At 43.4% G+C, this 27926-nt stretch overlaps 1 protein-coding gene across 1 annotated transcript in view; it reads right to left on the reverse strand.

Annotated features, from left to right (window-relative positions):
* SCARB2 (scavenger receptor class B member 2) overlaps positions 1-22024 on the reverse strand; it is a 28621-nt gene extending 6597 nt beyond the window's left edge. The window contains exons 1-11 of the mRNA XM_013951724.2: positions 21870-22024; positions 14612-14769; positions 10555-10702; positions 8867-9055; positions 7990-8081; positions 7138-7257; positions 6014-6192; positions 5306-5424; positions 3166-3239; positions 1209-1260; positions 388-546 (exon numbers count right to left, since the gene is read on the reverse strand). Of these exons, the coding sequence (XP_013807178.2) occupies positions 388-546; positions 1209-1260; positions 3166-3239; positions 5306-5424; positions 6014-6192; positions 7138-7257; positions 7990-8081; positions 8867-9055; positions 10555-10702; positions 14612-14769; positions 21870-21986 (1407 nt within the window). The 5' untranslated portion in view covers positions 21987-22024. The remainder of the gene's footprint in view (positions 1-387; positions 547-1208; positions 1261-3165; positions 3240-5305; positions 5425-6013; positions 6193-7137; positions 7258-7989; positions 8082-8866; positions 9056-10554; positions 10703-14611; positions 14770-21869) is intronic.
* Between the last annotated feature and the right edge of the window lie 5902 nt (positions 22025-27926).

The raw sequence follows: 27926 nt of genomic DNA on the forward strand, positions 1-27926 counted from the left end.
TACAAGAACGGAGTTGCACAAGACAGTTGTTTCTACTGAGAATGCTGTCAAATTGTCTGTGACTAAATCTGTTCATCAAATATGGTGGACTTCTTGCACCTTATCCTTTAGGATCCTCTAGACAGGCTGATTTTTTTTACTACTATTGGCAAGGAAATTAGGCACAGGAAATACTACCTGCCTTACCATGTTTCTTGTATTAGCTGCAATCCTCTGTTTGGTGCACTTATTGAGTCTATTAAAACTTCCCTTCCCTAGAAAGGTCATTTTAAACAAAAATAACACATAAAAAAAGTTTGTGGAAGCTGAAAAAGTAAAATCAACCAAAAGAAAAATCAAATACAGGCAAACATAGAGTAAACAAGGTCAAATTCAAATGCTACTTACCTCTTCGCTTACTCCACGGGACCTGCACACAAGCATAATAAAAACAATCCCGAAAACAATTCCTAGAGCCATGATTACGAAGGGGATTGCAGTTACAACACTGGCTTCCAGCAGGACATGCTTGAGTTTGCTAGCAGACATTTCATCGATCAGAACACTCTGGAGTAGAGGGGGATTAACAGAGAAAAAAAGGTTTATTTCTATTCTTCTGTATAATGAGCTATTTTATTACTGTGAAGGGTAGGGAAACAACACTCCCCCAACTCTCCACCTCTGCTTCATTACTTTTTGATATACCTTCCCTGATAAGAATTCTTCAATCTCCTTGTGTGGCCAGAGAAATAATCTGGTCAGCATTTTCTAAAGAAAGCAGTGATTCTGGATGCTCAGTTTAGGATCACAACAATATAGGCCTGGCAGAAAGACATGGATCACCAAAACTAGTCCCATACGGTCCACCTTCAATCCGATGAATTCAGTAATCCAACTGCAGTACGGAAATAGCCACAAAAATCTCCTCAACAAAAGGTCTGACCTCGTGAGCCACCTCCTCCTCTAAGCAGCCCTTTTTCCCATGGCCAATACCTTTGAAACTAGAAGGACTATGTGACTGAGGGTGTTTTGCAGGACTCAGCCTAACACAGTGATCAGCAAGCAATGGCAGACTGTTAGTAGGAACTGTCTGCCAACAACAGCTTCCTATCTCTCACTGCACAAAACAGCATGAAAAATGGGAAATTTTTTTTTTTGGTCAGCTCAAAGACAGTATTTTTGTAAGCATAAAATAAAATTATTGCAAATAAATAAATAAAAATATTTACCTCATTTATATACATCACTGGGAAAACCAGCGTTCGGATGTTGCCTGTTTCACTGCGTAAAAAAAGAAAAGGTAAGAGGTCATCATTGTGCAGCTTTTCAACTTGAGATTTCTGAAGACCAATTACAAGAGAAAATTAATGAGGAAACTGCCTCTAAAGAAACTCTGGGTTGTCCTTTTTTATTATTGTTGATTTTCACCTCTCCACTGGAGTAGAACAATCTCAGCCTCCAAGATGGAAAATGATTTATGTTTTGAGAGCAATAACATATCTGAGGATTTGGTGTGGAGAGAAAAAGATGGATCCATGAGAGGCTTATTATGAACAGACTGAATGGCAAATTTGTTTCAATCAGTGGGAATGCTAAGCTAAGCTGAAGTTGAAAGTTACTCGTGTATAACACTGAAACTATTGTCCATACGACATGCAGACAGCAGCTAAAAAAAAAAAGTTTGGTACACATGAAATAACAGCTTACTGGTAAGTTGTGTTAATGTAACAGCTTCTGGGCACTAGAAAATAACATGGTAGCATTTTGAAGAACGGTCATCAACCACCCCAAGAGGATCAGGCAGATAAAATATGTTTAAGTTTGTTTGTTTGTTTGTTTGTTTGTTATAATAGTTGTGCCAATAACTATCAGCCCAGAAGCTGAGCAAGAAGAAAAGCTGCTACGTGGCACTGGTAACAATGAAATCAACATGTCAGAAAGACAGAAGACTAAGTAAAAGGTATTTGTGCACAACTGAACCGCAGTTTGGGGACATCTCCGTCACACTGGAATACCCAGAAAACTATGCAGAATCCACTTGGAGCAGAGAAGAAAAGGAGCCTTTTACTCACGCATAACTTGAGATCATACCCGTTTGCAGGGTTGTACTGACTGCCAAAGTTGCAGTGTGAAAGTTTCTCTTAACATACCAATGTAGTCACAAGTTACTTCACTCTACCTGACCAGACAGCCCTCCCTCTTGAGTTTTGGATAGGACTCATCTGCCGTTGCGAGACATTACACTCTATCTACTTTCTGTACGTGTGGGGGGAAGGCACAGGCAGCTCTTTCTGGGGTCATGCCTTCTCTTTCGGTTTCCACATGAACACTGATGAGAAATAATGATAATTGCAATACTTTTGCCTTTTAAAAGCCGTGAGGAATAGGATGGCATGTCCTCATGCTGTGAGTAGCCACACTCCAAGTTCAAGCTCCGCTCCCCTGTGGCACACTCTGTCTTTGAGTAAACACAGAACCAGTGAGCTGCTGCTACTTGAGGTGCCCTCAAGGAAAGCCACAGAACAATGATCTAGCTGCTAAAGCAGGAGAAACACATTTACTCCTATATTTGATATAGCTGGCCTGACTTGGACCTTTACCAATGCATAGCAAGAAGAGGTTCATTCCAAGGCAAGGGAGTCTTACCATGTTAAAACCAATCCAAAGGAAAACAGATTCAGGCTGCATTTATCTTCTTTTACTTAAGTTCTGCTCAAGCTACCTATTGCTAAGAAGAGCACTGACAGAGATCCTAACTGATCAACACAAGAAATTAAAAGGGAATGGTGTTAAGGTTACGGTTTTAAATATGGTAGTACTTTCTTAGGGAATGATTTAAGTCCCCAAATTTCCAAAATTCCATGCAAGTCAGGTGTCACCATGCCCTTCTGTTGGTTGCTATCTGCATTAAAAAAGAACCAGCAGCCTCAGAAAATTGGTTTACGCTTGAAGAACCAGTCCACAGCATTTTGCTTTTCTTGAATACTGGCTTTGCATGCAGAAGGAACTTCAATACCCACTTGATCTGTGAAAGGAGAGGATACTGTCGTTCGTAATTGAGGTCTGACTGGATTTCTCGTTCTCATTTGCTCTTCCCACTGGTATTTCATCTCAACACTGCAGACAAATTTATTCTGAGTATCAAATCAGATTTGAGATATCCACCCAGCAGCAGATAACACTTACACAAATTCATGTAATTTTCTGACATGAACATTGATCTGCATCCGCTTGGCTGCTTGCAGGACCAGCCCTGTCAGCTGGGGAATAAAGGAAATGCAAGTTAAAAAGAATAAACATAAAATAAAAAGAATTTAGAAGTATGTCAACCTAATATTTACGCCAATGTGGACCTGCTTATAGGATGGTGACACAGTATGTATACTAGCTGAGATGGAACTGGGGCAGATCATCGTTTAAAAGAAGAGAAGACCCACCTAGGGGTATTATTTGTATCCCTCCACCCAGATACTCTTGTAACTCAGGTACCTAGATTCCAGTCTGCCACTAAATTAAAGTGATGTCAAGAGGCTATAAGAGAGATAAGGGTGCCATCATGCTGTCCGTGCTGTGCGAGCTCACAGGCTATGGAGGGATCCCCCTTCTTTCAGATCCAGCTGCAGTTTTGGAAAAGGCAACCACCTACAGCTACTTGTTCTGGTCCCTGAATACTGTTGCAGAGCCTCGGCAGGGCATTTTAAGCATTTCTGTGACCACTTGAGCAAAATCAGGTGGGTTTAAAGTGCCTGACCTCTCTTGTCAAGAGGTTAACTAGCACGTACAAAGTCCTGGGGATAAGGCGAGGACTGCTTTCATGATCTCAACCATAAGACAGACCTTTCTTTTTAAAGAGTAAAAACCAGATAGTAACTATGGCCTGTCACTACTGACCACAGGGAATGGGAGTGAACACCCACAGAGATGAACAGCATAGAATACTTCTCACAGTATTGCAACCACTAAAATAAAGGCTGTGAGGGGATGAACAGGAGTATTTGCCTTATCCAAGCCCCAAAATTTAGTTGGTGGGGGGGAGGGTGAGGGGTAGAGATCATTTTATCCTAATACTTAAAAACAGATGGGTAGCTAGGAGCTAGGTAACAGAAAGTGCTTGGCACCAAACCACATCCCAAACAGCACACGCACTAGAGCTGAGAGAGGAACTATGCAATTTCCTCCTGCTTTAGCTACACATAACAGCTCGATGAGTCAGAGTATTTCATTTCTGTCAACGGAGCAGGTCATGATTTTGCTCTTTCCCTCAGTCTCTCCACTCATCAACTCTGACTTCCCCAAGGCACTGCCTGTAGCAGCTCTGTGTTCTCTGGGAAAGGGCCACGTGGTGGCTGCCGAGCAGAGCACTATTAAGGCTGCAGGGATGGACAGGGCGGATGAACAGCATTTACATACACTGTTCTCAAACTGGTAACGAACCAGAGCAAGCAGTGGCAAAACCTGTCATTTTCCAAGCTGCTACCTTCATAATTTAAAAGGTAGCACCACACAGGAACAGGGCAGACTAGACAGCACCTTATAAGGACTCCAGTTTGTCCTCAGAGGCCTACAGGACTTGACTCAGGCCTTAATGTTTTTATTCCCTGTCCAGGGATTTTGCTGCCTCAGCTTAACTCTGGGATTAACTCCAGCAAAGATCTGAATGGCCCCTCAGATTAAGCGCAATATTAAGATTCTTGTGTTGCTTTCATTAATAACGCACCACTTTCCTTTGTCAGAGTCCCAGCCAAATTGAACTCTGAACAACATGACAAGGTTTTTTTCCAATATGGCATAGACAGCAAACTGGAGTCGCCAGCTCCATTTATTTCTGCCATCTCATAGTGAGATTACAAAGAACTCTGTGCCCTTCCATGAAGGACATAGTCATCACGCTTCTGTACCTCTCCTTAAATGACTCCATGCTATCTAAACGGAGTCCAGTATCCACTGAATCTTTAATGTTTTGCTCTCTTAGTCCACATACTAGCTTCTTCAACTCGGGGAAAATACAGCCAAGAGCATTGATGAAGGTGGCAAGGTGAACAAGAAAATTAGCTTCATCCACTCCTGGGAAATATTTTAACCCCTTCATGTCATCATTACCAGTCTGATGGCATATTTAATTGCACAGGCACAGTGGACAAGTATTTTAGTTCTTGTTATCTACCAAAGTTTGCTCTACACAAGCAGATACAAATAGACCAATTCAACATAAACTAGCATAGCATCCCCGAAGTCACGGGACTATGCTAATACCATCCAAGGAGGTGACCTACACCCATGTTTTTGGATTTGCCTGCATCACTCAAAAAAAAAAGGCCATACTTACAGGATTGATGTCCACAAATGTCTCATGATATTCCTTTCTTGGGTGTATGCCTTGTATGTCCTCAATAAATTTTTCATCTGCTTGGTAAAAATGTGGAGCTGACAGAAATATGGGAGCACCTGAATGTGAAAAGATAGAAAGTCACCATTTAACAAAGGCAAAGCAGGACTCCAGGAGGTTACTTTAATTAAAGTTGCTCTTTGAGGACCCCAAAACTCTTCCCACTGTGCCATCCACAGTGAAAGGAAAGTCCATTCTGGAGCTACAGAACTGACACTCAGATCTCCCACCTTCAGAAGAGGCCAAATTTACCCTCATGCAGTAGTCAGCATGGCTTCACGTCTCAGGCTTGTGTGTGGTCTTTTGCACTGTTTCCATTCAGCTACTCAGATGCGAGAGCTACCTGGATAAGAGTGGACTATAAATGCCTAAGTTGTTTGGTATGGATCCTGGTACTTCCATTTCTTCTAATTCCTTTATCTAAATCATTGCTGAACAGATGGCATCTCACAGGAACCCTTCAGATCACATTTCCTCACTACTGTAAATTTACAACCAACAAACCAACAAATCACTTGTTGGTGACTGAGTTCATTGAGCCCAGTCATATCTTGACAGGGCTGATCAAATTGTCTTCATTTATTTCAAACAGAGAAATATGTTGCTGCTGGGGTCCTCCCAGTCTGGTTCCACCACTTGGCAACATACCTTGCTTGCAGATGCTGACATTGAGGACACCAGTGCCAGGGCAGTTTCCTGGCGGCACACAGAATCCAGCGTTGTCTGGGTTAATGGTAGTGTTGGCAAACACCTTAGGAGAGGGCACAAAGCGGTAGGTTGGGATGCCTGCAACACTTCCTGAGCTGTCATACACCAGATAAAAAGATCTGTAGGGAAGAAAAGCCAGATCCAGATTGTTAGTCTTGAGCACACAGTAACACCTGCTGCAGATTCTCCTTGCTGGTGCCTGCATTTCTACTTAAGTTTACAGTAAACTACAGACTTGGCCTAAAGCTCCCTCAAATGATCTTTTGTATTAAATTCAATAGGCTTTTGATCAGCACATACACATCTTGTCATTCTGCTGCTGCATGAAATGAACAATCCTGCACTAAGTGTGCTGCTCCAGGGACACTGATGCCTGCCTTCAGCATTTCGGCCTCACTCTGGCACCCATCTTGTTATTGCATGTTCTGCGAAGCAGTGCTGCTACATGCTACTGTGAGGGACAAGGAAAAGAACAGAGCTGGACAAGAAAGAACCGAAGGGAGGAACAAATTCAGCAAGTCCTGAATTTAGCATAACACACATTTGTGTTGATTTAAATAGAGAATTTCAGATCAGTTTTGTTCTTCACAGACAAGGAAACCTGGAAGGGAGGAGACCAGCAGGTGGAACACAAGGAAGGAAACACAAAGCTTTTCTACATCTTGTTGCATTTTAAACAGCACTGTTTCAAGTCACTAATCCAAACAGGGCAGTCCGGGTTCTCTAGAAAAGCAGGGCACAGAGGAAGGTTTTGGAGGGAAAGAAGCTTCAGGCAAGGTTCGTATAAATGCTTCCATTCCCCTCATTACATGCCTTGTAAGGCAGTCCAGCCTGCCTTTCCAGTCTTCTCTCAAATTTTCACTTTACCTTTATTTAGATATAGCTCATCCTTAATTTGATGCATGTAGGGGTTTTTTTGGTTTAACTCTTGTCCTTTATGGCATGAATTAATGCAGCACATTAATGCTATTAAATAAAATCATGGGAGGAAAAGCATGAAATCTCAACAGGAATGGGTATAAGTACTCTGCTGTAAAGCTTGAGGGAAAATTTCCTCTTCTTACCTGCAGAAATCAGAAGAAAAGATGTAAATGTTTTCATCTTTGCTAATCAGTGGGTGGAAAGATGTCCCATCTGTTCCGTTGATCATGTTACACGTCTTCGTTGTCCACCAGTTCAATGACCTGATGTAAATGAAGCAAAGAGAGAAAGGGTTAAAAGATCTTTAAGCAGTAGTCAGACAATGCCAGCTAACAGTCTGAGCAAATGAGAATCAGACCTGTACAGTGCTAGGTCCTATTGCCTCAGGTCTGCTAGCAAAAAAGGGGATAAAAATGGGCATAAATTGCATTTATATTCTCTTTAAACTGGAGCCATAGGGAAGTAAGAATGTCTCCACAACAGCTCCTCCCACACATGTTACTACTGACACACAACTTATTCAATGGGGGAAAGAGGGCTTTAAGTAATTCACCTTTGGCTTCTTTGTAACACAGACTGTCCACTGAAGGCCATCGGATACCTCAGCACAAGTTCTCCCAACTTGGCTCTGGATAAGTAAATAGGTACTGGGAACACTTACTGTCCCACGCTTGCTACTCAGGGGAGTTGTCCCCATGCTGGGCAGGGAGCGATGTCCTAGAGAAGGAAGCAGAGACAGGGGCACCTCTGCCAAAGGCAGTCAGAGGTTCAGAGGTGAATATTCACAGCAGTCCCCTCTCTAAGGGCAGGGGCTGTCTCCTTTTCATGAATATATGACACCAAACACAGTGGGGGCCTGGTATGAAGCTAGAGCTGCTAAGAAACACCACCATCTTCAGAACAAAAGGACCGTTTTTGTAAAGAATACTTGTTTCCATCAAAAATGTGAAGAGGGACAGATTTTGACAGAGGCCTGATCACACTGAAAAACTTACTCTTCTCCTTTCCATTCCACAATCCTTGAGAAGTTAAGGTAGTTCCTTTCCCCACTTAGGAAAACATATTCTCCATCATCAGTTCCATTCATCTAGAAAGAGATACATGAGTTTTTATCGTTCCACTCATTCTGCAACACCTGGCTGATAACTGCAACGGGGTCGCAAGTATCTAAGCTGTCATCACTTCTTAAAATCTGCCTTGGGAGTGACAGACTCCCCCTGAGGTAAGCACAATTTGTTAAACTCCACCTTGAATATAAATGAGGTGGAAGTGACTGAACTAGATTCTCATACCTCCCGAGGGAAGGAAATATGACATAGGTTAGCCTTTTTCCCTTTGGAATTTTTCACTGAAAAAACAGCCCTTAACGAAAAAACAAACCCACTGAAAATAACCTGGGTACCACAGATGTTCTCCAAGAAAAGTTCAGTCCTCACAGTCCAGACTGACTTGCAACGAGAAATACTGTGGAAGCCAGTAATGGCTACAGCACAGAAATAACATGCAAACTCAATTAATTGCCACTAAGGAAACTGGACAGAAAATTTTTCTAGCAGCTTGCATAACCGGCCCCACAAATAGTGTGTTACTCAAGCAAGCATAGGCAACAGCAAAATAGTTTACATCCAGCCTAGGAAAGCTTTTGCCTACCCGACAATGAGAAGGGAGATAAAACACTCAAAGCTGGGCTTCGACCTAGTACCCAGATGTAGCCAAGCTGAAGGGGGGAAATCCTCTTGCTTTTCCTGCAGCCCACCTCCTGGCCTCAGTCTGGCTACATCCTTCTCAACTGACCAGTGATGACAGTCCCAGCTCTGTAGCAATGACACCACTTCTTACTTAAAGCCCCTGAAAATCTTGTATACCAGTTACCTTATTAAAGAAACCAAACTCTGGATCAATCTCAGGATGCAAAAGATGAATGGTTGACAGAAGCCTGTCTTTGTAGCCCCACAGTAACTCATGAACAGTGCGGACTGTGAACAGGGATTCTTGGTATAGAAGCAGCAGCACCTCTGTGGCAAACTGAAGAGGGGTTGATCTGGTCAACTCCATCGCCGTCTGCCAGGGGATTGGAATCAGGGATAAATGGTCAGATTTACAGAAGAATATGTAATAACAGCTGCATGCAAACACAGAATCACAGACACATGGATGCATTTCAGCATGCCATGAAATGTCATTATTTCTACTCGCAGCAAATAAGGTGTTGGCTAACAGGTTCTTCAGCTCTTTCTCCCACATGGACGTGCTCTTGCAGATTCCCATTCAGCCAAGCACTGGCACACAATCAGTTTGGTTACATGCCATCAACTTCTGTATTCTTAAGACTGGATTCTAAGTGAAATGTGCAAAACCACTTTCTAAACAGCCTTAATTTCACCTGTGTATTACAACTGGAGACACTCTTTGAATTTCACCCTTAGGAAGCTGTAGTTTACATTTGTAAAGCCAAAGGCTGTAAAGATAGCTGTTTCCCCAAAATGCAAACAATGCCAAAATTTGTTTCCTTTGTAGCTGACAAATGGTTTTACAACATGTTTTTAAAACACAAAAACAAAAAATGGGATATTCCTTGGGTGAACCAAGCTGTAGTTCTTCTGGTACTGCCTGTTACAGTGCATCATGGTCAAAAATATGAACAGGAGATAACACTTAAAAACACTTAAATGCCAGGGAGGAAAAGTAAATATAGTGACAGTATCATCTGCAACCGATAGTAAGCTAAGTTCTATCTAAGGCTATATACAATACATTTATGTATTCATTCATACAATCAGACAGCCGTTTTGAGAAATGCTGGGGACAAAATAGAAATGAATGTACCCTATAGCTGAAGTCAATTAAATTAGTATGGAAAGTAAAGGCTTAGTTACACAACCAACAGGTATTTTGGTATGGTCTAATTTCCTTTGCAAGGTGTGACTACTTTAAATATGTCTGTTCTCATGCTGTCCCTATGCGAGATCAGATATAGTGGTCTGTCTCTGATCACTAAAACATAACTTTCTTTGCCGAGTATTTTAATCTGCCACTCTTTGGGGATGCCTTTTGTAATCTTAATATCATTCTGGGAACACCTTTTCATTCAGCTGTATCTAAAACCCTTCTGCTTTAGATGTTATTTTGCAGTTTCAGATGCAGATTTGGAGGTCATTTTCGCAATTTTGACTTAAAAAAAAACTTATAAGTTTTTTCATTCAACTCTCTGAGTTCTTCCGATGCATTTGACATCACTAATCCCCTAATTTCACTTGCTGGTGAAAACCCAGTGAGCCTGATTTCTGCTAATCTCTGAAGTGTGTATCAGCTCTCAGGGCAAGAGTGAGGCACTGACACTACGGAGGCCTAAGGCAAGGGAGAAACATCATAGAAAAAACCAACCCATCCCAAACTTACACTTCCAAAACTGAACGCATTATCTGTATTGGATATAATCTGCCTCTCTGGTTCTTGAACCACCTTTATCTACCACAACGGGAGAGACAGTGAGAAGCAACAGGCTGCTAGATATAAAGTGTTTTAGGATGATTTCCAGGCAGAAATCAAAGAGAACTCACCACTGCAGGAACATTAACCGTTCTAATCCGGTCTACTTCAGGGTCTCCAACTGACTTCTGAGGTTCAAACACATAGGTCTTCGGATTCAGAGCGGATACTTTTGTACCGTTGTCCAAAAACTGAACGTGCACTCTTGGTCTGTATTCTCTGAGAAACAAGAGTTTGTTCTTTAAGCAAGTTAAATATGTAAAAATAATATAAACTGTAATCAGCTTACAACTATTCTATGGTTGTAAGCACATAAAGGGTGGGATTTGCAGTTCATTAGGAACTGGTCCATCTTTGCTGCTGCTGCTGTCAGCAGTAAGACTCCCCTTTGTGTCAATGTGAGCTCAATTAGACCTTACAGGGTGCTTTCAAAAATGGCACCCCACACTCTCATTGCACTTTATACGTTTGCCTTGTCTTTAAAAAATTTACGAGGAAAGAGGACAATTTGACAGTACAGAAAGATTTAGAGGCACTACATGTGGGCCTGCCCTCGAAACACAGACTGAAAATTACACTTTTGCCTCATCACTGCAGGCAAAATTCACTCCCAGGCAGAACAAGATGTAGGGTTCATTTAAGTCTCATTAACCTGACCTAAGAAACTACCAGTATTTTTCTGATGACTGCTAAGTACTTAGCACTAAGACTTCTGGGCTTACACATGACACAATTGCCGAACAAACCTCATGGTGGTTCTTCTTCTGAGACAGGAATCCTGCACACAACAGAAATCAACTGAATTTTTGTCCTGAAGTGCTCACAGCCTGGGAGGTTGCTTCTATTAGTGTCTAAGCACTGAGACAAGCATCAAAAAGAACCCAGGATTGCTGACAAACAAGTCCAATTGGTAAAAACATCAAATGACACATGCTGTCCTGGCGAGGAAGTCAGATCTTAATTATTCTGAAACATATGTCATAACCATAACTCAATCCATTGCCACTACCATCTTACAAACAAGAAACAGAATTTTGCAGAACTGGCTGGCTCAGGTCCTAAATGAGCTAAACATTTGTCTTCATTAAACCAGAAAACGTAAGTAACAGGTTGTCTACTCATGGCACGATCCTTTTGGTGTAAATTTCAGGTGAAATAGACTGTATTTCACCAGTCCATGTTCACTCAAGAGTTTGTTGCCTCTAACACTGCCTTGCTTCCTGAGTAAATTTTAAGTGCCAAGATGCAATGGTGGATTATTCTGCAAGGCGTAGTGCTGTGCTGTGTTTCATTCATTTTAGATCCTAGGTTCTGTCTCAGCTGCACTAGATCCGTTCACGCAGCTTACTGACATGCAGTATTAAGTATTACTCTGGCTCAACCTTTCTAATTTAAAGCAAACTGGACAGGCACATAAAACTGCTCTTATTAGAAACCAACCATTTCCCACTTCCCTTACACAAATAGCAGACCTACCACTCTTCAGCATCCCTGCCAGCTGGGAACATTTTGGTCTGTCAACACTTTCAGTTTGATTTGGCAAGAGCCTCCTGTATAGTGATCTGCTCTAGAATCTAGGGCTGAGGGGATGGGAATGGACAGATGTGAAGTGACTGCCCAAAAATAGGCCAGAGTTAACCTGAGAAGCCTCTGCTATTCTGAAAGGGCTGGAGAGGAAAATAATACTCCCTGATCAGGTATACAAGTAGGAGGATCTCAAATGTTAAAGACAAAAAAATGTATATGCGGGCAACACCAGTCAATATTAGAGTGTTCTTCAGGACTCAGCAGGCTTGGGCAGATAAGCAGCTTGTATTTCAGAATGAATTATTTTATATGCTGTAAATCCAACTGCTAAGATTTAGAAAGATAAGCACTACTATACCTTTGTTACAGAACCTACCTCTGTGCTAACCGGGTTTCCAATCAATGCAGGTCAAAGCTATGAACTGCTTCCAGCTTAGGCACGCAGGAAGCGATTCTGCTTTGCTGTCTAGCATACACTCTGTCACTCATGAGAGCTTTCCTCCTGACCCGTCTGGGACGGTTCACTTCCAGCCTTTCTCCCCAACCCCCCATTTTATAAAAACACGGAACCATGCATTTCATTTTAGGGTGCTTTAGGAGTTCTACCACATGCTTAAATCTAATTGGTTCTTGAAAGCTTTGCTGCATCAGGCCTCTGAGACAAACTTGACATTTCGTCTCTGGCTCTAGCATGCAGTATGTCTGCAATGTCTCTCCCTTCTCCCCTCCTCCCTGCGTGTCTCCTCTCTACCCCACCCACTGCCGACACTCTGGTACAGTCAGCAGTGACAGTCGGGAAGGATTAAAGAATCTGCTCGAAAAGTGCACTCCAGTTTTTAACTTTACTGTTTCTTCTATCAGACAGAGCATAGCAGAATTGAATCCTGCTGAGCCGTGTCAGAATCAGGCAAACCACACAAGGCAGAAGCAACTGAAACAGGAAACACTGGAAAACGCAGCCTCCCTCGTTCAGACTGCAGTAAACAAGGCAGGGAGAGCCTGCATCGCCCGCCTTGACCCTCTCACAGGCTGCCTGCGCTGCGCGTTGCAGGGGAAGGCTCTCCCAGGGAACCACAATGCAGCAGCTCAGGCTGTGCCTCCCCACAGGCACAGCCCAGCCCAGCCAGCCACACCACCGAGCCAGTTCCTCCCACTCAATGCCTTCTTGGTGGTGCAGCTTCACAAACCTGGCTGCGCGTGACGTTTGTGAAGATACTCAGAGCTCAGGAAAGGGAAAAGAAAGAAGCTAGCAAGGGGGTATGAGTACCAGGGTGCAGAAAAGTATGGGCCTATGTGGTTTCATATAGTCCTGTTATATCTGGAGCTAGTCCCATTTATCTGCCTGACCGAAAGGAAGCACTGCTGACTAATTATTAACATTATATTATACAGACTTGAAGAAAAGCTTGTGAACCTGAAAGCTTATCTGTTTTTTTCCAGCTCTACTGGTTTATCTAATAAAAGGTATTTTGCCAAAGCACCACGCACAGGATGCCAAGGCTAAACAGACACAGTGATGAAAAAGAGAAGAGAGAGGGGAAAAGATTGAGGGCAGAGGGTGAAGCAAAGAGATGTAAGTAGAGGTGCTGAGCCATGGGAGGAGAGAAGGAGAGGAGGAAGACATACCACAGAGCCTGAGGTGACCACAGAAGGTTCTCCTTTTTATTCTACAGTATTTTTTCAAACACTAACAGCCTGATATTGAGTTATCTTGCAGCTTAGGTAAAGACAGCTCCTTCTGACACTGAACTGCTGCCCGGTTTGAATGACTGTCAACGACCAGAAGTGAGACTAACAATGAGAACTGCATCTTTTTGCCACGGTTCCATGATGTCAAAGGCCATAACGCCTCCTGCCTGGTTTCCACTGCTGTGTACAGTGGAGCAGAATCAAGTACTAGAGGAAATCTCACTTCTACAGTGACTTTAAAATCTCTCCAAATGCAGCCAATTCAGACCATAATGTGTGGAGCCACACCATGTTAAAGAAGAGTCCAGGAGGTATGGCAAGCTCCATCGCTGCACGTGGTCTTCCTGGGTCCTGCTTTCTGTAAAAACAGTAGCTAGGTCTGAATCTAAGTAGGTTTTATAGTGAGGGTTGGATGAGGAAGATCACGGTAGTCCCGCTCTGTAACTGGTTCTACCTGACATCACTTTTTACTAATGTGATTTGCTACATTTCAGCTCGGAACGAATTTTCAGGTGAAAACGTGAACGACATGTTTATGCCACACTCCTCACCACATACTCCAAAACATCATCCAATCAGTCACTGTCTTTTCCCTCCTAAGGCAGCAGGCCAGCATGCAGAGAACTTCCTGTGTTCAGCAGCAGAGGAAACGGAGCACATGAGCATATTAAATACTTTGCCCCAAATCAGACAGAACTAATTGGCCGAATCTGGAACAGACTGCAGGTTGTCTCAGTCTAGTTGTGGTGTCCAGGTGGCGCACGACTACCCATTCTCCCTTGGATAAGCTTTCAAGCACACAACAACAGCTGGGTTCTCTGCCAGAATGGGATCCCAAATATCCTCCCACTTCTTTGACTCCTCACAACCAATAGGTTTGTTTTCATAAAAAACACAGTGAAATGGTCTTACCTGTAGGTGTACGGCCCTACTTCCTCCACAAGAGGAGTAGCTCCTTGAAGCACTTCTAAAGGATTTGTCACATTAAAAAAGTAGAACTGCATGTAGACTGGTGGAGGGGGATCTTCCCAGGCTTCAAAGGTTTCCGTACCATTTCTTAATACTGTTCCCTGAAACAACACAAAGGCAAGTTAACTGTTTTGATAGATGCTATGTAATATTTATAGGAAAGAGGAATGCTATGCCCTCAAAACAAGCATACAGGCTTGGAGATGCCATTTCTACAAATACTTATAGACATGCTTTACTTCGAAGCAACTCACTAAATCTCAACAAAATCAGAGAATGCTTGCAGGCTAGGGGCATGTGCTTGTTGGGATTGTTGTTTCACTTCTCCCCACAAACATTTTTGCCTGACATTTCTGAGAATGAAGACTTAGCAGCTATTACACAATAAACCTGTTTAAGTTAAGTACACCTATTTAAGGTGTATCAACAAAAACTGCCTGGGAGACACCATGAGACATGTGCCCACACTGCAGATAAAAGAAGTGGAACTCAACAGTGTGAGGCCAAGAAGTCCTAAGAGAGGCATCTTAGGAAGAGCAAGGCCAGAAAAGAAGCTGAACTTCCTTGTGTTTTTAATTTCTTTGCCAAGAATGTCAGATTCCAGTATGGCAAAGAGATTCTGTCTCCAAAGTGACTAGACTTTGTTTTTCAGCAGCCTGGGAGGAAAACCTGCAGGTGAAAGAAATGTCTTTAATTTAGGCAAATGGGGATTCATAACTTTGAGGTCTCTGAATACAGCAAAAATTCTTTAGCCTCTGCCTTTTATTACTTTCCTAGAGCGATGAGAGCACACGCATCTCCAGATCCATGGAGTATCACTCTTATTTTGTATTCATCAAAACAGGGACTTACAGAAGGATAGCTATAAATGATTATTTTATAATAGAAGCTCTTAACTAATGAATCAGCAGTTCCTTTACCCACTAGCATACTCATGGGATAAGGAAGGTCACAACTGCACCAAAGCATGTCTCCAATTAGGAACATATACTATAGGTCTCAATCCCTCATATCATTACCATTTCATTTTAGATAAAATTCACCACAACTATAAAAGCATCACCACAAGCAACACCAAAATCAAGACTTTTTGCATGGTTATACCACTGATACTGCCACTGTGGTAGTAAGGAAAAAATTGGCTTGCAGAGTGGAATTTTTAGGAATATGTACAAAAAAAACTGTATCTTTGATGCTACACCACCAGTAGGTGGAAAAAGGGGGCAAATAATTTGCAACTAAATGGGTCTCATCAACACTTGTTCTTTTTATTCTTCTGAGAAAACAAGTCAAATATTGTAAGTATAAGCCCAAAAGCAGGGCAGACTGGACAGCTGCCATTTCATGGATGCGATTTATGGGGTCTTAACGCCATCAGTCACTGTTGCCTCAGGATTCATTCTGGGCCTTCCACTTAAGTAGCTGTTTTCCCTCCGTATTTTATTTTAATTTTCAGTGATTAGATAAAGAGAAGACTGTTTCAAAGAAAAATGCATTGGCAGGAGGTTTGAACAGCAGCAGTATTCCTGAATGCCAATGAAAGCCAACCCAGCTGGCAGCATTTAGAAGTTGCAGACTGCTTTCCTCTGAGGATTTCAAACCATGTATTCTGCACACATCACAAAAGATAATGTATTTTAGGCATGCTTCAGGAGTTCTGTGCATTTCTTTGGGACTACCAGCACCTCATATATCCCGTTACCTACATAGCCCAATGCATTTGATCCTGTTTTCTCGCCAAGGCGGCTTATCCCTGTATTCAGAGAGAGCCCTTCTAAAGTTGGTTTGAAGGATCAGGAACAGAAAATCTCACTGAATCAGGTCTACAGTTTCCATGACTCTAACAGAAAAGGCTGGTAATGAGAAAGCAATGTATCTGAGACAGTTAAGAGATAACCGTGACAGCTTTTCTCCATACGCAAATAACCACACTACCAAGTCAATTATTTCAGAGGTTACATTGCAGTAAACTACTGGTCTGCTCCCTTCCTAAGTTGCATAAAACTCACATTTCTCACGTGCATGAAACACAGTGAGTATAAGCTTAATGTTGATAACCAGACTAATTATTACCTGTCTTGAGCTTAACCATCCATATCTAGGAATTTGTACTGTTCCCCAGAAACTACTGACTAAGCATATTCAGGCCACCTGTCAAGTGCTCAGATGTCTCTCATACAAGACAACTAAAATGAGGGATTACTTCTCAGTCTAAATGTGCAACTGATTTACACACATTTAATAAAAAAACAAAAGTGCACCCTGGTCATACTCATTCCAGTTTTAAGCAAGGGGATCACATTTATGATATGCAAGGATGCCACTTCCCCTGTCCCCCTCTTCTGAGCTCAGCGGAGAAAAAGAAGCTCCTCCACTTGATGTAGTATTGTTAAACGTAACATGGATTTCCAACAAGCTATAAATATATAAATATATGCACCAGATTACATGCAAAGAGCATTAATAGGAAGGAAATGAAGGAGTTTTTCCCTGGCAGACTGGTATAAGTACATGCTCTTGAGATTCTGAAGTCGTAAGTGATCTCCTGGGAGATGGGCTGGAGAGCAAAAAGGCACTGAAACAGACAAAGTAATCTGGTGATTTATTACCTGGATCTGCATAACACCATTTGGATCTCTCGCAGAAATGACAGCATCTATTTTTAGATCTGCGCACTGATAGCACTAGTGCAAGCCCAGATTCACAAACTTCTGAGCAGGATTCAGACTCCATGAATCTCTCAAATAATAAAATATTGCAAGCTCTTTTCTTCTATTTTTCACCAAATATTACCAGGAATATTTGGGTCTATGACATCATATCACATAGCCTGGACTTGAGAGAAAAAATATGAGCACGTATTTTTGAGAGAAACCTATGTCCACACCCCTCAGCTGAAGGCAGTCAGTTTAGCTCTGCTGTCTTTTATTCAAACTGGAGTAGGATCTGATGCTACATGACTGGGACTACTATTTTTTTTTCATAGGTTGTGTTCACTACTAGGTTGGGCAGGCTGTGAGATATTAGATCATAGGACTGCTCTTAACCATAGAATACATAAAAGCTACAGTTCAGTTGTAGTTACAGTTACTGTACTGTGTGAGGCCAGGGCATCAGACTTTTCCTCCTGATATTTACATGCAAGAACAAGAGATAAAACTTGAAGCACTCAGAAACCTTAAGTTAGACACTAGTCCTGCAGGCAGGTCTAGAGGCCAGACCTCAAACTCCAAGATCCTCTCTCACAGAGAAGCAAAGGTGCACCTACTGCAAGATCACAACCTAAATTCTGCGGACAATGCGCTTGTGCATCCCCATGCAGTAGCACAACGGGGGTTCTCCTTTCCAGGTGGAGTCCACTTTCATTTCTAGCCTACCAAGGCACCTTTCCCACTGACTTTATCATGCCAGTCCTGAATTTGCCCTTATCTCATTCTCTTTGGTTTCCTTCCTTGATCACTCTTCACACACAGGAAATAAAAAGCATATCTTTCCTCAGAAGTGTAACAGTTGTTGGTGGTGATTATGGGGATGGGGAAGGTACTGTATGTTTTTTGGTCTTAGTTAGAAAATTAAATTTCCATTGTTTTCTGGAGCTGTAAAATGTTCTAATACCAGGGCATAGTTTTATATGTTTGTCTATGAGAGAATTTAATTGCAACTGTTAAAGAAACAAGCAACAGGGTAAACTTTTAGATCAACATGAGTAGAATTCCGTGACCCCGATATTCCCCCGCACCTTGGGAATAGTCTGCTCAGAAGGAGTATCTCAGCTGATCATTTGCCTAAGCCTTCGCACTAAACTGTATTAAGAGCTCTAGTGTTTCACATTAAACAAAACACACACCTGAAAACGATCTATACATAAAAAAAGTCAAGAGATAAAACTATCTTCCTTGGCCTTCTGGGCCCTAAACACTCCTGCCAATCCAGATCTAGAGATGGCTCGGAACAAGATTCCAGTGAAATTTCAAGGGGTTAGAACACTAAACGTTTTCTAAAATGATCAGAGATAGATATGCAGCATAAACAAAACACTTGAGGGAAAGGCACAGGGATTGATTACCCAAGTTTGGAATTAAGTACATAGATCAAAGCTTGTTATATTCAGAAACTGCATGCTCATGGCAGTTAAAGCCATAACTACATAACCAACAAACAGCATAAGTCAAGCACTGCTTTGCAGCGAGGATGGCCCTTCTCCTGTGGGCAGTTATTTTTTTCTTGTTCGTTACATGTTTTTTTTCCACCATTCGCTGGATTTTCAGGTGCTATTCCCTGACAGCTAATATATATTGAACAAGTTGGACATCTGATCTGATCCAACATGACACTCTAATTCATAAAAAGCTAATAAGACTAGCAAAGAAAACAGAGAATAAGATGACAAGGTTTGAACGCCTTCTGGGAAAGGTGCTCCTACTCCCCTTGTCACGACACATGTCTGCCTGCTGATTTTCAAGGAAATGGGAAGTCTGATACCCTGCTGGATTCCCCGCTCTTCGTATATCCCCTGTTCCTCTATCCAGGAACAGATTTCCTTTTTCTTGTCTTTGGCTGGAAAGCATGCAACACACATTTCCTAGTGAAAGCTGACCCATCCGCAATGATTCACAGGTCCTAGCACAGGACGCACAGGCACTTCAGCTGGTCCAAAGCACAATCTTCCATTTAAGCTATAACTGAGACTGCAAAGATAGCTCTCCATTGCAAGTCATCTCTGTCTGCTGTTGCAGGACTGTAGGAAAGTCCTCAGAGGAGCATGAGCTATCGGTCATAAGGGCAACCTCTCTACCTTTGCAGAATCACAGAATAGTTGGGGTTGAAAGGCACCTCTGGAGCTCATCTGGTCCAACCCCCTGCTCAAGCAGGGCCACCTAGGGCAGGCTGCCCAAGACCATGTCCAGTGGGGCTTTGAATATCTCCAAGGATGGAGACTTCACAACCTCTCTGGGCAACCTGTGCCAATGCTCAGTCACCCTCTCAGTAAAAAAGCTTTTCCTTATGTTCAAGTAGAATTTCCTGTGTTTCAGTTTGTGCTCATTGCCCCTCATCTTGTTGCCCTTCTGCAACTCCCCTAAAGACAGAGAGATCGCTGAGGCTAAGAGGAGCCAATGTGAAATTCATGAGCACAGAAGTAAGATTTCATGTTCAGTGCCCTGGACTGCAGAGCAGTAAGGAAGCTGGAAAAGCTTAGGTCTTGCCACATTTCAAAGGCAAAGTAAGATTTATCTATTTGCACAAGATTTTCTAAGCTGCATATAGGGTTACACAAGAGACAGCAACTTCCTAGATCACACACAAATGAGAAAAAACTCACGTGGGAAAGAGCACATGTGGAAAGCAGCAGAATCAGCAGAGTGACTGAGAGTGCACTGCTTTGCAGTTTGTGGGTGAGGCTCCTGGAGAAGGCCAGGAGGGATCCAAAGGCAACCACAAGGAGTAAAACACTTGATTCTGCACAATGCAGATGTACGCTAGCACAAGCTAAGAGTGGTAATGAGGAAAAGACTGTGCTCTAGAAACTTTATGCTGCATTACTGAAAGCTCTGCTGACCACCTATCAACTTACTCTTGTGTAATCAAACATTAAGAGTAAGGAGCATGTAGCTAAGAGATAATACTCAAAAGGAGGATCAAACCTAATTCCTGACAGTCCTACACTCTCCCATCAAACCTTTTTTTCCACCCTGCTGCTCTTTGGGTAACAGCATGGAATAGGCTTGAAACTAATTTCTGTCCTGATGCAGAAGATGACAGAGCTCCTTTCCAAAGAGACTTGAGATGTGGGGAGATGGAACTGTTCATGTCTACACAAAGCTATACTGGTTTGGTTTGGTTTGACACACATGCAACTTGGCATACATTACCACTCGCATCACTTTGCACCCAGCTTTGAGATTGCCTAGAGAAGGGTATGGGCTGATGAACAAATGACTTCACGATAAACCAGGTATTACCCATGATTACACTGCAGCACGGCAGAGCCATGTATCTGAGAACAAACACTACAGGAGTACCTGTATGAGTAGTTCCTGAAGAGCAGCTGACACACTGGAAGGCTGCATGACAGCTTACCCTATGGCAGCTTTTTTCTGGCTATCCCCTTAACTTTACAGGCACACTTTAAAGTGACACAACTTGTTTTAAGCTGACTGTCAACCTAAAATTGCACTTGTTAAACCAAACTGGTTTAAGTTAAGACAATACAGCTTCTATGTTAGGAAATGCTCCCTGACAATATGTTGAAGAAAAGATCAGTACATTGGTTGGGACACTATGGAGATCAGCAGACTTCTGTCACCAATTAGACAGTAGCACTGGTCAAATCACTTTATTTCTTAGCACTCTTGGTTTCTCTTGTTTAAATAATAGGATATTCTTCAGAGTAGGTAAGTTAATAATTATTCATTTACCTTGGTCACAGCTATTTTAAGGGAAACAGCCAATGATCCGCGTTTCTAGTGTTAAGTATGGGGGTTCCTAATGCTAAGGCAGTTGACCATTCTCACTGGACCACCACATAAACACAAAGGGCCAGCAGAAGAGAGGAACAAAAGCTTAGGCAGACCATAAACAACAAGATCCCTGCAATCATAACAATGCCAGGATGGATGTCCAGAAGTGCCCTGCAAGCAGCCTTGAATAAGAGGGTGAATTGCTTTGCTATCACCACCCAGGCTAGGGAACCACCCCAGGTTTTGGCCTACAGCACCCCAGAAGGGCTGTGCTCCAGAAGGGGCAGACCAAGCCACCACATGGAAGTCTCAAGGAGCATACGATGAGGATGATGAAAGAGCAGGCAGGAGCAGCGCTTTAGGTGTCCCCTGCTCATCCCATGTGCTGCTGCTCTGGAGCAGGCCCCTCAGTACAGCTGCTGCCTCACAGTCAGTAAAGCTGCCTCACAAGCATTGATTTTTACTCACACGAAAAGCCGGCCCGGGCCCAGGCCACACTGAGCCCCAGCCCGGCGGGCAGGCGTGGAGGGGCTTTGCTGCCTTGCGATGCTTTGGCCCTCGCCTGACCACTGTCGCACCAGGCTGGGACAAAGCTGGGGCACAGCAGAGCCAGCCGCCAGCCCCCTCCCGGGGGTGGGCTTTCTCCCTGCCCTCCCCCTCGGGTTATTTTGAGAGGCCTCGCGAAGGAGTAAAAGCCGCAAGGAGGGATTGGGGGGGGGGGGGGCGCGGGGCCGGGCCCTCACCTGCTTCACCTGCAGGTCCACCACCGTCTGGAAGACGTGCGCCACCAGCAAGGAGATGCTGGCGATGAGCAGCGTCAGGGCCAGGACCCCCACGGTGACGAGGCACAGCGACTTCATGGCTGCCGCGGAGCAGCGCCCCAGCCGCCGCCGTCGCCGCCGCTGCTAGGCTCGGGGCCGGGCGCAGGGGGCGGGCGGCCGCCTCGCCCCGCCTCGCCTCGCCCCGCCGCGCCGCGCCGGGAGGAGCCGCGCTTCGGAGCGGCCCGCACAGCACGGACGCTCTGACTGCAAGCGACGGGGAGCTGCTTTAGCAGGCGCAATAAAACCTACGTCTACCCCCTTTTCTTTTTTAACCTCACTTACCAGGAAAGAAAAAACTCCGGGAAGAATTTTTTGTTCTTGCTTGCAACCAAAGCTCCCACCGGCACGGCGGAAATCTGGCTGCCTGCTGTGGACAGATCTGCTAGTGCGCATTTCTCTATGCAGTAGACACATTTAAAAGCTTTTCTGGCAAGCAAGCAGAAGAACAGCTATTCCTCAGAAAGAAGATTAGGGAAGAACTGTTGTAGGGAACACAAGTTGCTGCTAGACTGAATTATCCTTCATAGTGTTCAGATTCTACCATAATTCAATAAAGTTCAGCTTCCGCTAATACAGTTAAGCCGCTCACAAAAAATAAATTGATGTACCCATTTCTCCTTCAAAAGACAGCTAACTGGACACTATTGCTCCGGCTTCGCACCCCCAATCACATCTCAGAGCATTCCTAGCAGTAAGGAAAGCTATCCACAAAAGCTCCTTTCCCAGAAAAGGGCCCCATGCTAACTGCTTTCCATCGTGGCCTCCGTATTTCACGAAAGGCAGGTAAGGCTCAGCAATACAGGACTGCTGTCCCATAGCTATAATCATGCTGCTAGCAGCACCAGTGTTCCCAAAGTCATGAGTCAGTTCCCTCTCCCCTCGCCCTTTCAAATCACAAGACTGGCAGCTTGCCGATGCTTTAGTGTCTCCGTCATCCTGATCCAAGTAATGCCTTCTCCAAAGGACAGCAAGCAGACCATCAGGTGGGTTTCCTGCTAAGATGGACTGAAGTATTCTCCTTTACAAATATTACTTCCTGGTATTGTAATTGCAGCAGTTAGTGTTACGCTAGTATGTACCTTCTGCTTATTAGAGGTTATGTGGTCACATTGCACAGCTGTTTGGAAAACCAGAATTATTGTGGTTCCTCCTGTGCAGTGAAAAAATATTGTGCTGTCAGCCTGTTTTAATTTAGATTCCCACTGTAAAGCGGTGGTCTTTACTCTGTTTCATCATCATCTCTCCAAAAAGCAAGCAGCAGAGGAAGCAATTAGAATCCCTTTTTGAATGCTAATTTAACTACAGCAATCGAGTTCTCTCCCTGGAAGAACTTTCTGTGGGAATTCTCCCTCCGATGCCATAAACTCTTCCCTATACCATAAAATAGTGTCCTGGCCAGGCGCTAGCAAGCAACAACTTTTACAAGCAGATGTCTTCTCCTGCAGTACATTAAACGTACTTTCCCCAGCTACTGAAGCAGTGGATTGGAGGCCTCTCCTGTCTCATCTGAGGTAGTTTAACTGCTCTGTGACTTCTGATTTTAGTAAGGATATCCTGATGCACACGCTGCAGTCTAAGTGAGAAGTGAATCAGGTCCTCTGTCTCTAAATCAGACAGAGATTTAGAAAAATGAGAATAGATAACAATCCTTTAGTTATGCAGAGTCATTTTTATCATAACTAATTTTCATAGCCATGAAGCATTTTTTATTAACAATGTTAAAGAAAATGCTGTTTTATCTGAAACTTTGGAAAAACAAAAAAAGGCAGGAACATTGAAGAAATACCAGTAATCACATCTGAGGTGATATCTTAAATGGGACATCTGATTTTTTCTTAAGGGTAAATTTGATTAGCCATTGCAACAGATAAGGATTCTGAAATGAAATGCTTTTACCTGGACACTGGCATGAATATTTACAGATTGACCAGTGAATTCTGCAGAATTTTGGTTTTGCTTAATTCAGTGTTGTTGGGGTTTTTGTTTTCATAAAAATCTACACATGTGATGCACAGAACTACATGTTTTCTCCATACAGATTTCTAGATTCTTGTTGTGGATTATTTTCTTTTTTGGCAAGTTATTTTATTTTTGGAAATCAAGAAACTGCTCACTAGCAATGTTATATTTAAAACATTCCCATGGAGAGCGACTCCACCTCTCAAGTGCAGCATGGGAATGCAGTGGGTGCAATGCTGGCTCAAGGCACAATCCTGTGTCATAATTACCACACCATGAAACAAGCAGAGGCATATCTTCCCATTCCAAAATCATACTGATATTACAAGGGCAAAAGGCAGAGAAGGCCCTAATTCCGGAAAACGTGCTTATCCCAGGAAATCTTCATGTCCTTACTCTTCCCTTTCTCACCTCCTTCAATCTCCTTCCCTGTCCCCCTTCCTTTCACTTTCTTACCATGTAATTAGCCATTCCCCAGAACACCTCCCCACGCACTTAAAAGCCAGTGTTTACAGCAGCTCATCCTAGTTACTCTGCTCATGCGCTACACCTTTGTCTGTTCATTTCCATTGTGAAACCTTGTGGCTGGTTGTTTCTTTTTCTATTATTGTACAGACCCCAGTATAACCAGGACCCTAGCACTGGGGGGTCCCTGGCAATAACACCATAAATACGGTGAAATAGTAGGCCAGTCCTACCCTGTAAAGCACACCAAGCGCCAGCTCCCATACTGGGGCCTCACTGACAGTCACTTAGCAAAAAAAAAAAGGCAAATGGGTACCTGCAGCAGACTGCCTCTTCCATGTTGAGTGCCATTCCTCAAGCTCAACTGCAGATACAACAGGTCTCAATGCATGACGTAGGGATCTGTAGGAGTGGAGCACATCAAAGTGGATGCATATCACCAGCAGGATCCCTTAGGAAACGTAAAGTTGGAAGGGGTGCGTAGGGAGAGTGTCGAGTTGTCAGGGTGTGCAGAAGCCAAACTGTAGGAACACAGACCCAGCACTCAGTCATAGAGCGTGCCACAGAAAGCCCGTCTCTTCTTCTGCCCCCATCACCCACCTATACTGCTGGGCTCCTCCAGATTTTGCAGTGTCTCGTGATGAAAAGGGCAAGCTTCATGCTCCCAAGGGAATAGCTCAGGGTCTCTCCAGATGATTTCCATGCTGTAAAATGTTTCAAGAACCCTTGTTTTAAAACCAAACCATGGGTGAAATACTCCCATCCCACACACTGGGAAAATATAAAAAAGGATTACTTACTGTGGTTGCCAACCTGGCTTCTTCAATTTGTCTGACACCAGTTACTTGGCTCCCAAGGGTCTACACAAGGAAGGAAAGGGCTTGTTAAGGAAGGAAGTAGGGAATCTCACAGCACAATAGCAATCAAATCAGAACAGACCCCAGAAATCCTGTACTTTAATAACTATTAGACCTTTCTTTAGCGGATGTTTCATGTTGGCCACAGCGGAGGTGTGGAAACGGTAGGCAGGAGGAGTAGGATATTTTTCAGTTGTCTCTGTGTGTGCATTCATGTCACTTCATGGATCTCTGGCTTTCACCACCCAAGATAGGAATCACGCTTGCCTGTCTTTCAGACTTAGGTTCTACAATACAGTGTGTCACTGCTGACAGACCTGTTCGCACCAGGTTTAACCGGATCCAACCCTGTATTGCTTCCCTGTAGCAACTGTGACCCAAAGGCATACAGAGAAAATAAAACAGCCTTTCCAGAGCCAAGTGTAGCTTCATCTCCACAGCGAGTATGCAATCATAACTAGAAAAGTGTTTAATTCAATACGTACTCTACAGGTTTCTGTCCTATCTAAAACTGTTAGACTTGTCCACCCATTTCCTTCTGCTGGATGATGTTTTCAGTCTCCTTTCCTCTTTGTGTCCCTGGCACTCTATTTACATCCATCTCCATCACCATGTTTCTGAATCCTACCTGTATTTTCCTCTGAGATATCCAACAGAACAAATTCAGAAATAAACTTCAAAGGGACTGACATCTAGTTATCAGGAATGGTGCTTTTAGGAAGGTGGGGCATCCCACTGCTTTGCATACTGGCTGGAGTTTAACACCTAGCTGTCATTTAAACTCCTCCCTGCTCATCAACAGAACATAAAACACAATACGAGTAACTTCCAGATCATTAGTTGTAGTTTTCTGACAGCTCGCCACAAAGACTCTTTGTTAGCTGGACATTTCACAGCACGGGCCAAGGAGAATAGCAGAGGCCTTACATGCAATACACTCCCAATCTTAGAGAAGAAGCTCTTGAGAAACAAGTGCATCAATACTAGACAAGGAAAATGTTCTCAGAGACTTAGCTATCTTGCCTTTCATGCACAGCTAATACACACACTTGCCATCAATGAATTTACACACACTGTATATGTCTCCAGCACTGTATGCATAATTAATAAAATAATAATATAATCTACTGATTTCAGCTGAAAGTTGAGAAATTTCTGAAAGGCTTGGAAGTTGGTAGGCATCAAATTTCATTGTATCCAAGCTTTAATTTATCACTCCCACACACTACAAATTAGCTGCTGGCAGGAAAGCAGTTCACTATAGGGCAGAAATACCCTGCAATGCCAAGCGACCTTGGAAAGGGCTGTGAACAGAGTTGCTGTCTGTGGAACAGCAGTTTTGCTCTTAGTTTAACTGCATATGGATGCACCTGAAGCGAGTGCATCATAAAGGCCAGGCTGGGATTTTTGTTTATAAAGGGCTTCACTGTTTGGCTTCCAAATTTGGCACAGTCACTTTTTAGGAGACAAGAGAATTATCTTTAGCACTTGTTTTTGCTTCTGAGGAAATTAATACTAGCTTTTATGAGAACAGTACCAAAAATGTTCTTTCTTCTGAAGTTTGGTCCTGCTTGACTCAGATGTTTTGACTCTCTCTTGCTAAATAATCACAGTCCTCATAAATTCTAAGCCACACACACACAGTATTTGGGATACAGATCATGTAGTACATTTAAAAATTACACATAAACAACTATATTCCTCATAATCTGAGTTATACAAAAATTAGCCAGTGGAACTACTCCTACACTTCAACTACTTCTGGTCTGGTTTGCTGCTTCCCTGACTCATCAGCTGCTTCTGCATATAATGGCTCGTGACTCACAGGCATCAAGCTGGGCCGCCTGTGTAGGAGAACAGAGCACTGCTTCAGGCCACCTTTCCCTTTCTGATCTTTTCACCCAGATTTCTCTCCTCAGTCAACTCTCCTCTCTTCCAAACTTTACCTTGCACCTAATCTGTCCCCATCCTCCTCTCGCCACTGTGTGGACTGCCTGCTCGCACTACGTCCTCTTTACTCCGTTGCACACCTGAATTTAACCACTGCCACAGCAATGGTAGAGCCCTCACTGCTGAACAGGGGAACTCGCACAAACTGAATGTGGCCGAGGGACCCATGCTAGGGGTGGGTTATGGAGGAAATATGTTGAGGAGCGGGGGAATGCACCTAGTGGCTGTGTACGTGCAGTATAGGCTACAACTTGGCACTAAGCTGTGAAATAAGAGATCTTGCTAGGAGAGGAAGCAGCAGGACCTGGACTGGGAGCATGGGAGCCTGGCATTTGGCATTGTCTGGATAACCCAAACAGCATAACCAGTTTGCTGAGGACCTGGCTTTCAGTACCAAGCCCAACTAATCTGCAAGTTTCCTACTGTCAAAGTTTTATTACGTTAAATCAAGTTATAGCTGCTAGACTACATCTTCATCCAGTGCAGACTGCAACAGTCAAGAACACTGTGATGAAAGCTTTCCAGGTGCCTGATCTTATACTGTTACACATTAAGTCATACTCTCCACCTGCTTTCTTCCCTGAGGACACCTCAGGTCTTGGGATGAGCAGAGACATTACAAGATAGACAGCTAGAGCCCCGGGAGACTGACACAACTGCTTCGAGCTCACAGCTTTCCATACAGTCCTGAAGCAGCTCCAGGACCAAACAAATTTTCTTGTTCTTTTGCTGATGAGCACTGCAAACA

Source organism: Apteryx mantelli, chromosome 5 (assembly GCF_036417845.1).
Source record: "Apteryx mantelli isolate bAptMan1 chromosome 5, bAptMan1.hap1, whole genome shotgun sequence".
Classification (NCBI taxonomy): domain Eukaryota; kingdom Metazoa; phylum Chordata; class Aves; order Apterygiformes; family Apterygidae; genus Apteryx; species Apteryx mantelli.